Genomic DNA, 12,355 nt, shown 5'->3' with positions numbered 1-12,355 from the left:
TGAGAAGTTGAATTTGGTGTTAAGGACCCCTGTATTACTTTGCGCGCACATCTGTTACAATAGTTCGATAATTGCAATACGTCATACAAATGTATTAAGAAGATACAATTTCAGTGATAATTTGCCCTGCTGGGAGTGATTTTTATTGGAAAAAAACCCAATAAAAATGACTCAAACATGAATATTGAAAAGTTAATGAAAAAAAATTTCATTATCCTCTCTGAATCTTCCGCAAAAGTACTGTAATTGTGACGCTTATAAAGTGCATTCCCCCGTATAGGTCTATAAAACTTTGCAGAAGACATCAGTTTTTCAGTACTTTTTGTATAGGAAACTGTTTCTGCAACCATGGCCCACAAAGATATGCACATGATAACTTTATCAACAAATAAATGTTTCACATAACATATGTGATACGCTTTGCATTAAAATAAATTTATACTACCTTCGGATGCTTTCATACAAGTTTCAACCTCTTTGGCCAAAAGGTTTTGAGATTTTTAATGCTAGTATATGCCAACATTGTTCAAAAATTATTGTAACACAGCACAAAAGAAACAGAGTACTACGTTCAATTAATTTTAATAAAGTACAAGATAAATAACATAATCAATATTATTAATATTATTTAGAATATGTCCCAGTTCTTAGAAATTTACTGTAAAGAGTTTGTCCTTGGAATGAGAATCAATCAAATTACTATAGAAAATAACTTTCTGAACGTTATTGGCCACAATGATGGCAGGGAGTCTCTTCAAAGGGGAACCTTCCTCACTGGTGGTGTGTTGAGGACTAATCTCTTCTGACCAAGTCCGGGTATTGTATTGTCCGAGGCAATATTTTATCGGATAGTAGTTGACAGGTGAATGTCTCAAGACGGATGGAAAATCAATTATTACTCTGATAGTCCTATCATAGAGTTCCACGAAGTCGATGACCAAATAGATACTGATAATGTACCTAGCATCAGAGGTCCAGTTATAATCTCCTTGGCATGGTCAAAATGTCCTTGGTTATCATCAGGTGTAAATTAATATCCATCCAAGATAGCAAAAATAGATGAATGAAAGTAAACATGGATAATAATAGCACAATTTGGTATAGCTAATTGTATTACATTATTAATTATCTCCTTTTTGTAAGAAGGCGTGACCCATCACCCTTAACAATTTAAATTCCCTTTATTTAAGGATGCTTTGTGGCAAGTTTGATTTCAATTGACCCAGTGGTTCTTTAAGTTCAAGTCAGCTAAACGATTAACATAACTTAAATCGGGATCTGTCAAACTAATTCAAACAAAAAGTTTGAAAAGAATCAAAATAAAGGTATTTAAAAAAAATAATTACTTTTTGGAAAGTTATCGGATATAATCCTTTAAAAAAAACCCCTGAATATGTTAAGAAGGATCAGATTTAAGTCACTCAGATGATCTCATTTCGATCTTGTAAATTTCCGATAATTTTTGAACATTTTTATTATATCCACAAAAACTGTACACAAAATTTGGTAGATAGCACCCGTAGGTTGAACGAATATTTATAAGAAAGCGATTTAGATTACCCCATCCCAGGAAACATTAAATGTATGCAATCTTTAAAATCCTTTTCTCTGCACTTTGAGTAATTTGATTTTACATCCATACTTTCCGACGATCCAGTTGAATATAAATAAACACTGAAATATATAGCAAAGAAAACTGAATTTGATGAACAGAATTATGGTATGTCAAATTCACTATATGATAATTCAGATGTTGAACTTGCAACAATGCGCAAGAAGTAAACAGTTGTCAACAGTTGTTAACGCTGATTCGGTTGTATACTTAGAATACTTAGTATCTGATTTGGCAAAAAAAAAAAACAAACCACTTACCATGCACTGAATTTATTATAATAAGACTAAACGAATATACAAAAGGTGCTAAGACAAGTATACAAATAAATTATATCCCAGTTATAACTACAAGCAAGTAAATGTTTATATACAAATGAAACTTTTAAACTGCTTGACAATAGAAAAACATCATTTATCTTGAAAGCTGTTACACACGTCATAAATTTTCATAAAAGTACTACATTCCCAAAATAGGAAATCGTCGATATTTTTGTAGTATCAATAATTAAAGTTTTTAACAATCAATGATATGCTTGTTTTACGGGCCTGTGAAACCTCGTTGAATATTAGTGTCAAATTCCAACAAGACGAACACTCAATTCAAACTAAAAAGTTGAAACGGGACAAATACTGTGAGTTATGCTTGCTTTTTATAACGATCTTTTGACTTTCATGAGAGACAATTTAAAGGAGTATTTTAAATTCTTCCAGTCCTCCCAGTTAACTCCCTGCGCATACCCGTTATCACCATACAGTCCATTCAGACAGCTATTTTGACATCCATTGTGCCACCAGCCTCCTTTGGCCCATACAGCGCAATTGCCTTTATAATTGTCATTGTCCCTGTCATAGGTGGTAAAGGGTTGGCCATTGTTACAATAATAACAAGTTTTCTCTAAGGTATTACCTGTAAATACATGTATTTGACAATTTTGTAAAATATTTAAGTAACTTGAAAGAGATTTTTTATATTTAATAATGTATAATTTTTAAGTTACGAAAATATATATTTTCATTGTTATTTACTGTTTGCTTAAGAACAGTGATTTAAAAAAAAGCTTTCAAAAATCGACTCAAGATTAATACAGGTGAAAAAAAAGAAACAATGAAAAAAATAATAATAAACAAACTAGAGATTAACAAAAGTAGAGGCAAGATCAGATATACTTAAAACGTGTCAAAAAAGTGGACGACTGCAAGAAATAAACTCAATTAATATAGGAGAGAAACACGCTGAATGTGATACTATTTAAGAGCCTGAAACAAATCTACCTTACATATTTAACATTGATATTTTAGCTATAAAAGTTTTTATGTACTAATATTAAGTAAATAAAAATTTCAAATATTTCAAATTAAAATTTTTTTTAAAAGAAGGTTATTCTTGATTTATTAAAAAGATATGTAAAATCGACAAAAACAGAAAAAAAATGTTGAATAACAGAAGGATTCAGTACTAAATCTTTAATGGCGTTCTAAGAAAAACAATTTAGTAATTTTAGTTTAGGTAGTGAGACCAAAGAAGAAGAAACAGGCTAAATTGCGAGATTTTATCTATTTTTAACTCGGGCGCAATATATTGATACAACAATGTATAGCAATACGCGTAGCGCATTATTGACATTTCTATTACTAAGGAGCTGATAAATCAACAAATTACCCATAAGATCTACCTTGAAATTTTAGAGATGATTTCTTTAGCCACATTTATCAATAGTAAAGAAAAAAATCTAAATATTTCAGCTTTACTTTGTTAACAACCTTTAATCGCAATATTGTGGTTTCGTCAATGTCCGTAGAAAACTTAATTTTGAAGAGTTCGTTGTTGAGTTGAACGACGACATGAAATGTTCATTAAAGTGCAATATCTAATCATAATGGTATATATTCTATTGATAGGATCAGTGGCCACAATTTTGCGACTTGTATAAAACAAGAACTATGACTATAACTAAATCAAGGAAATTTTATGCCCAAGAATATCATTATAACCATAGTATTTAATAAAAAAAATTATGTTTTGTACCTGTTTGTTGCTAAAGTATATATATTTAACCATTGTGTTTGTACATTTTTTAGAGAGGTTCGTCTCAAGAAAGAAAGAAACGAACTGACCTCAAAACTTTTATATGTTTATAAAAATTTAAAAAAAATTCTCCGTACCAGCATCTCCAGTGTATCCAGACACCTGGATCCTGTAATTGTCTGTGACGTCAGCCACGGTAAAACTGCTGTATTCAGCATACCGCTTGTTTCCATCATGGTCCTCCAACTCAATCCTCAGTACATTGTGACCGTTAGCGGTCAGACGATGGATGTACTTGTTTCCTTGAAATGATAATTTACCTGACGTTAATAGATGTTCCTCATTCCTCTAAAATTGGTCAAACTTGAGCAACATGTTATAAATGCTATTATAATCAAATACATGTTATTCAATACCTAACCAGACTTCGGATGCAGGTGATCCAAATCCAAACTCATAATCTGTCCAGTTCCTGTAGAAATTCTCTGATCCATCGTGTCTTCTTTGAATAACCTTAGTTATAGATACTAGTAAATTACAATTATTTGACACTCCCAGGTCAATAATAAGATAAGATACTATATTCTTTATTGCCTCCAATTTAATGAAGAGTATTGAATATTCAAACTATAAACTGATGTGACAAAAGAACGGAAACGAAACATATTTATAAATTTACATATTTGTGATGAACATTATTTTGTAAATTACGGCAGTCTATAGAAAAGAAACCTCTGGTTCTTTTTACAACATAAATGCAACGGTTAATATGCTTCCGTTTTGTAAAACAATATCTTTTCCAAACTTGCACCATAAACACAGCCAATAAAGGATAAATAAATTGCAATTCTAGTCTCAATTCATAACATAACACACACAATAACGGCACTTATCAGTGAAACCGTTTGGTGGTCCGCAATCCAATGTTTGATATGCTAAAAAGTGACAGAGGAAATTTTGAAAACCCTTGAATTCTGGAAAAGTGTTTTAAATATATTCTACTACAGTGAAACTTCTCTAAACCGGCAGGCTGCCGGAGCGGACAAAATGGCCGGTTTACAGGGGGTGCTGGTTTACTGAGGTTTAGTTACAACCAGCCATTGTCAAGGAAATTATGTCTCTGTTTGATCCATTTATATAAACACAATACATGTGAAGATATATACAAGTATAATGCTTTTTGTAACTTATAGAAAATAATAAGATTTGAATTTGAATATATATTGCAAAAATGAACTATGTATATTAACATAATTACAATTACAGTTGATATGTAAAAGCATTGCGCAAATATGATCTCAAAGATAGAACACCAACTTTGTACATGTACGTGTGTACAAAGTCATATGTCAAATTTTCTTTGAAAGGCCGCTTATATCATTTTGCGTTTACATTGAAACTGTGATAAAATATTTTAGTTTTGGAAACACCTGAAAAGAAATTAAAATATTCTTTGTGTAAATGTAGAATACAAAATCACAGTAGATAACACATTTAAAAAAGTCTTATCAAGAATTTGTGTTATCTAAACAGTTTTGCCGCTTGTATCATTGACTCTACTTATCGCCGAGTTCTAATCTTTACTCAGTGTAGTATAAATCAAATCGATGAATTATAAAATAAAATAAGAATAAACAAAATAAACACACCACGATTTCTCAGTCATTTAATACAACAACATTATTTAAACAACCCGCTATAAAACCATATTCAGCACGCGTAATTAACACCTATCACACTGACACTCTGTCGAGTCGGTATACCGGCTGTTTTCACACCTTCTGTCAATTATACGGGTGTCTCTGCCCTCTAGCTATAGGCCGGTTTTGTGAGGGTATATTTCACACGTTTGTTAAAGACCGGCCGACAAAAAACGGCCGGTGTTCGGTATTCAGGGGGTGCCGGTTTTCTAAGGGTTCATATATAAGAAATAAAGAGAGTGCTGGCCGGGACTTTTTAAATCGGCCGATATTGAGGGGGTGCTGGTTTCAGGGGTGCCGGTTTTGAGAAGTTTCACTGTAGTCCACGCTGTTCTATAAAAAGTATCTATTTTCTTGCTAGGCGGCATTGTCAATTTTATTAAATATCGAATGTGATCAATATTTTAAGCTAATCGATGAAGTTTTCTATTATCTAGCTTTTTGTTTTTGTAGTTTTATTACGATTTGTATTGTTTACCCCAAGGTTTTTTAGACTGTCGCATTTCATTTTGAAGTGAACGTTATGCAACTCCAATATTCCAATATGGCTTATTCTACGGAATGAATTTTCCTTACGGTATATGCAGATAATAGAAACGAAGCGGTTAGATTGTGAGGAAGATGTCGATATTCTCCTTAAATGACATTACTATATTTAGTATGTTTAAGAGGTAGGCACACGTATTTTTGGATGCTGTTAAGTTGTTAGTGTCAGCTAATTAACGTTTTGGAATGTTGATAGTCAATTTCACAGAGTAGTGGAAAGTGGGTAGAAACATCATTGGCAACCTGTTGAAATATTCACTTTTGGAATAATCCCCTCGGATACAAAGCTGTATTCAAGCTGTGACTCTTTTGTTTGAAACGTATAATGGTTGGCATAAGTAAATAAACTGCTAAGATGTCGTCCCTATGTCATTTCGTTAAGGAGTTTTGACTTTAGACTACCTCTGCACACATTTTCAATATCTGTATTAAAGTCAACAAATAAAACTACAAGATAAAACTACTTTCACGTTCGTCTTGCTTATTAGTGGAAGGGAGGATACATCGTATATTGAAGAGTTTGCTTGTGTTAAAGACTTTTCCTGATTCCTTTAAATCTTTTATTTACTATTTTTACTTCTCTTGCTGAATGGTCAGCCTGAGGGAATATACCAGTCACATTAACATCCCTATCTTTACACCGTTTTCTGATAACTGTTTTGACTTCCTCGAGTAATGCTTCCCTTGCCTTGATGTTATCTAGAAAAAATTGTTTTGTTTGGCGTCCCAGTGCCACGGACAAACGTGTAACCTGTAAACATAGATTCGTCTCATTGTTGCATGGTTCTACTGACAGTCAATCATTGCATTCGGTGTTGTAAGGTTCAACAAACCTCAGTTAAGAACTGTTTCTTAAATCTTTCACTCCAACACAAAAACCTTGTACATGTAGAAACAAGCTTTGCACTTTGGCAACCAAGATTTGGTAAATATCATTTCGGTGTGCCGTAGCGATACAGCAAAAAATGTTAGAAAAGCTAACATCGAATATGTAAGACCGAATAATTAATATATTTTGTTAAATGTTGATAAAATATATCTAGAGCCATATGTAAAATTAATCATCATACAATAAAATGCTTTTATGATTATAGGAGCATTTGTAAGTAGCATAATAAATTAACATTTTAATAGTTTCAAATGCATAAAATTTTCCTCCTTCTCGCACACACAACTTTCAAAAATTAAAATATCATTTTCGACATTGCAAATAGGTGTTAAGGGTTTTTATAAAAAAAAAACAAACCACCATTATATTTCAAAGCCAATGCCTTTCTTACCGTCCAGGTGTACCTTCCCTCGAAAGAACAGTAAATCTTTTTGGGATCCCCGCCTATAACAATACCGTACACTCCTGTCTTTCCCATGAATTGAGAGACACAGTCACATGTTTGACATTCATCTGAAAAAAAAAATCAACGATTGAATGGTATTTTATTAATTCCTTTGAGGACTTATTTATTTTATATTGTTTCAACCACAATTGTAACTCAGTCGTTAGAATTAAATTTAAAAATGCAAAATTGTCAATCACACACTTTGGTTTTAAAAAATACTATACATAATATATATAGTATGTAAAGTCGTGTGTAAAAAGGAAATCGCTTAGAAAAGTAACAGGTTGTTTACCGTGTCTTTTGTAAAAAAAAGGATTATCTTTGAGTTACATTGAACCCTCCCTTTTTGGTACAAAATCTCAATATATCTGCGCGCATGCTACCGTGAGCTTCAGTAGATGAATTATATGTCTCACTTATTTTCAGTTTGCTAAAAAAATACCCAACTTCTGTGCAATCTTAATGTGTGAAATATCTAACTCAATATCGGTTTACTTTAACAACTTTCCGGATTGTTGAAAAGTAACTGTGCAAAAACTGTTTTTGATACATTTCAAAAAATATTCCTTGGATGGGAAGGTTGCAATGTAACAATAACTATTTGGAAGTCCGAGGTTCACTCGTTCAAGTGAAATCTGTTTTCCCAATGTAGCCATGCAGATTAAATTATGTAATTAGAATATCTATTCAAATTAATGTTGTTATTTTGAAAGCTCATCATTGCACGTAAACGCAGTTTAGAATGTGTTATTACGTATGTATCGACAACTAGCTCGATTCAATGGATCACGTAGATTTCTGTCATACCATGCGTGTTTGAATTATAATCGGTTATCATGAACAGTACGGGAAAATACTAAGTGGATGTAAATATGTGCATTTCAAAAGGATACTTTAAATATATTTCAAAAAATACATTAAATAAAGTGTTGACACATATTTAAAATCAATGTTTTAGAGTGTAGACATACCGTAGGTACAAATCCCATTTCTTCTGTCAACATATCCTTCTCCTTCACATTCGTCAACCTGATTGAAACATTATTAAATTCATCGTTGAAGTAAGTGAACTACGAATATATTAATAAGACAGCACATGTTTTTGTAACATATAACTATCGTCTAGTTCAGTCTGTGAAACGCTAGTTATGACACCGTTGGGCAAACTTGCAAGGGACGAAGCCTTGACTGTTGCACTTAGTGTAATATTAAGTCTTTAGTTGATCGATCTTAAAAAAAAAGAGAAGTATGCATAGATATAATTTAAAAAAAAAAAAACCAACAAAACTGCATACTAGTATAGTATGTACCATTTATCTGAAACCTGTTGAAAATGAAAATAAATACCTTCATATATCATATTTAGAATTATTTCTATTTAAAAGCCGGTTTTTTGGTATCAGATTTGATTTTGTTTTTGCATTCTTAAGAGGTCAATTATTTTAACTTTTTATTTTAGCTTGAATTTTCATACAACACATCGATAACGAAATAAACATAAAAGTTACACTAAAAAAATAATTAATATCGAATAAAGTTATTTCATATTGGGGCTTAACATTATATTTACCATTTGCAGGCGTCTACACGTGGAGTGAGACAGTGTATTGCCGGTGTTCTTCCAACCTCTGCTGAGTCTACATGTCTGTCCAGACGGCGTGGGGCACAGTTCTATAGCGTTACAGGACAGGTCATCTAGACATTTTGCTGCACATTGGGCATTGGTCATTTTTCTGGACGTGTTTACCTCTAAAAGGGTTCTATTATCGTTTTCATATGAAACATCTCCTTCGTTAAAAAAATGTTCAGATATTTGTAAAGCGACAGCGTCAGCAGAACCGCCAATCAGACAAAACACAGTTCCGACGAGGAACATTGAAGTCAACATCTTCTCGGACGAAATGCTAAATCAAAGATAAGATGATGTTTTAGAATTGTAACACTTTCAATGATCAATGCATCCTTTAACCCCTTTATGAAAAGTGACGTTCTAAAACAACCATCATAAGGTTGAAATCAATCTTTGTAGAATTTGGTTACAATTTTCTGGAAAAAATTATGATTAAATATATAATTTCAAAGGATGTAAAACGTTTGAAAAAATGAAATGAAAGCACTAACGTTCTACAACATTAGTGTTGCCTGCCTTTTTTTCTTTTCATATTCGTTACAGGACACTGTGAAAATAGTTTTGTGTATATATATATATATATATATATATATATATATATATATATATATATATATATATATATATCTGTACTTTATGTTGTAGAATCACTGCCAGATACTTAAACGTACCTTTTAAATCCAAGCATCCAAAGAGAACTCTATTTAACTTGTTTTCCTGCTGAAAATTCTCATCCAGTAGAAACAATACATTTCCTCATTACATTTCGCTAAGATAATCTGGAATTTATCTGGCATTAATCTTTATTCAATGCACTTATTAACGTTGAACAATAGTTAATTTCATTGATTTAAAACACATCAAAATTCAATCAATTTTCTTCGGCTTTCGACTTGGTGTTTAACGTTGGCTCTCTAGGCAGGGTTTTAGTTTTGTTTCAAAATTGTGCAAATGAAAAAAAATTCAAAGAACTTCTATTAACTAAATTGCACTACACATCCAGATGATGGTTACTTACGTATTTTAAGTATGGTACGTATTCGTCAGCCGGTTGGAAGATGACAAACACACAATTATCTAAAGGTGGTCACATCGCGCCAATGTTATTAACATTTTTTTTTTCGCAAAGTGACCTTCGTTTATATACCTTTAATTCTAAAAAAAAGCATTACTGTTTCTTTGCTAGATTAGGGATTAATAAATATTCATGAACATGATAAAAGATGAAAGATTTTTTTATTCATGAGGTACCTGTGGCTTGTTTCAAAAGATATTGCCACCACTGATTATCTTTTATTAAAACTTTTTCTTGCGTATTTCAATGTAAATTTTGATCACATCAAAGCCAATTATGACCTTCAGATTTGAACTTGGTATCGTGAGTTATCCTGATTCTTATTACGATGTTGTAAAAAGAGAAAACAATATCTTTTCTTTGTTTTAAATCCAGTTAGAATTTTCAAATAAAAAATTATTGATGACAATGAACGTCTGATTTTACTGGCTTTATTTAAAAAAATACAAATAAAAAATCAATCAATAAATCTTGATCAAAAAAAAAGCGATGAAAAAAGCAGCATTCATTATTACAGTTTAACTGAACATTATGATTATTTTTTGGGTGGTGGATCCAATTTGGAATCTGATTGTAGCGTTTTTTATACTTGTATATCCCACCCTTTTTGGAAGATTGCCATATCAGGGACATACTTTTTAATGTTTTTATGTAGGGGTCAGATTCTATATTATATGTTGCCCAATATATTGAAAATGTATCAGCAGTGTTTTCTAGTTTCGTCTGACCCCGTCAATATTTTACAGTTTTTACATCTTTGTCATTTATTTGAAAAAGTGGCCTATTTTCATCTTCAACTATGTTTTTTTCTAATTCTATCAATAAATCTAGTGCAGTAGTCTTGCTTCTTTATAACAAAAGAACATAAATATTATGTTTAATTTGGTCCATTTCGGCGATTACGGCATGCCTTTTCCAGCACCAAACATTTGTCATATAAGGTCACGTCAAAATTCGACAAGCTTGTAAACTTTACATTTGTCAATTTGTATATCCGAGGAAGAAGATACAAATGCAGAATCCATGGATTACAATGTGCAAAATTGGAGGTTTAATTAACATTCAAAACAATTGAGCTGCAAAATGTGCATCGTACGGTGGAACAGAGTCATATCTCAAAGTGTTAGTTTAACGATCATAATTACACACATTCATACTTAGGCTCACACAAAGAAGATTGAATATCATATACATGGAGAAAGAATATGTTTCCGCAGGTTTGGCTCGTTTGCCACAACAGTTATAAGATTTAGCGCCAGTGGAATGGTGTGTTCTTATGGATTACATTAAATTTTGTGTATTAGCAGGGATCTGGTGAACACGTACCAGTTAATATTATTATAACAATTTCCATAAATAAACAGAAGCAAATCACTTCACTATCTTACATGTACATTTGGAATGCTGCTATGGCTGTACTTATTTTCAAAAACAAAGAAAGCAAACCCTGGTGCAGGGGATATTTAGATGCTAGATGGTTTGTCAAAACAATGGATAGCTAATTTTATTCCCAATAAAAATTAAACTTTCCGGAAATTTATACTTCGTCTTGATATCATAAAGTATAGTGACAATGGCCCTGAAACCAAACTATTAGAAATGTACATTAAGGGGTGCACTTTTAGTACGAAGTAAGTTAAAAACTATATAAAAGTATTTATAATAAGGTATGCATTCGATTAACCGTAGTTATAGCCCTAAAACTCTCTTCCTTGTGAACTTGTGATAAAATATACACATGTCATCTGTACGACCTGATTGAAAATATGACGGAATATTGTAATAAAAGGGAAGCAACTTCTGAGAGAAATTAATTACATAATGTAAATCACTACAGTTCGGATTTTCATTTCCTTTTGAAATAGCGCTTAAATGATGGATAGTGATAGAAATTAAATGTAATTCTTCAGAAGAAAGGTACATAAATTATCATTTTCCATAAGATAGGGTATAAATTAGCTCCTTAATATTAACAAGAATACTGAGGCTTTGTAGTTTACATCAAACGATTTGTTCAAAAAATAAATTTGATGGACATACTGATTTTATAATTCCTTAAACTAGGACTATGAAGTCTGAAAAGCCTTTTACCATCAACTTTAAAGTTATGGAATGGTCTATCTCTGTATATCAGAAGTCTTTTAACCCTATCTTCCGTTCCAAATGCTATACAATATCTATTATAAGCCCCTGAAAAGTTTTTGATCAAGGAAACTCCTCACATGGAAAACCTTTATTACAAATTGTCAATTAAGTAACAGTACCAGCTTTCTTAATTTTGACATTTAAAATTTTTATGAGAAATAATTACATGTGCCATAATTGTTATCTCCATACTGAAAATGTTTTTCATAGTTATTTTTTAATGTTCTAGTTAATGATTTAAAACAAAGGAATACTCCATTCATCAGTGATATTTCTCCCTTA

At 31.7% G+C, this 12,355-nt stretch overlaps 2 protein-coding genes across 2 annotated transcripts in view; one reads left to right on the top strand and one right to left on the bottom strand.

Annotated features, from left to right (window-relative positions):
* The window catches only part of LOC128160617 (uncharacterized), a 174,163-nt gene that overhangs the window by 110,881 nt on the left and 50,927 nt on the right, over positions 1-12,355 (top strand). The gene's annotated exons all lie outside the window — the stretch shown is intronic.
* LOC128160629 (fibrinogen-like protein 1) lies at positions 1,910-9,632 on the bottom strand. Its single transcript, XM_052823984.1, has 7 exons — positions 9,525-9,632; positions 8,794-9,127; positions 8,195-8,252; positions 7,167-7,288; positions 4,057-4,153; positions 3,778-3,942; positions 1,910-2,521 (listed from the first exon to the last, which is right to left on the bottom strand). Exons 1-7 carry the CDS (start codon positions 9,539-9,541, stop codon positions 2,265-2,267), a joined length of 1,050 nt encoding a protein of 349 aa, XP_052679944.1. The 5' UTR covers positions 9,542-9,632; the 3' UTR covers positions 1,910-2,264.

The sequence above is a fragment of the Crassostrea angulata genome, chromosome 8 (assembly GCF_025612915.1).
Source record: "Crassostrea angulata isolate pt1a10 chromosome 8, ASM2561291v2, whole genome shotgun sequence".
Lineage (NCBI taxonomy): Eukaryota > Metazoa > Mollusca > Bivalvia > Ostreida > Ostreidae > Magallana > Magallana angulata.
Note: the sequence above shows the minus strand (reverse complement) of the source record. Positions and strands in the feature narration are given on the sequence as shown.

Bases quoted from the DNA above. Each gene is read 5' to 3' on its own strand.
- LOC128160629 (XM_052823984.1), bottom strand. The intron at 8,253-8,793 runs GTAAATATAATG...TGTTTCAATCAG, and splicing joins CGTGTAGACGCCTGCAAATG to GTTGACGAATGTGAAGGAGA. The intron at 3,943-4,056 runs GTATTGAATAAC...TATCATTTCAAG, and splicing joins TGCATCCGAAGTCTGGTTAG to GAAACAAGTACATCCATCGT.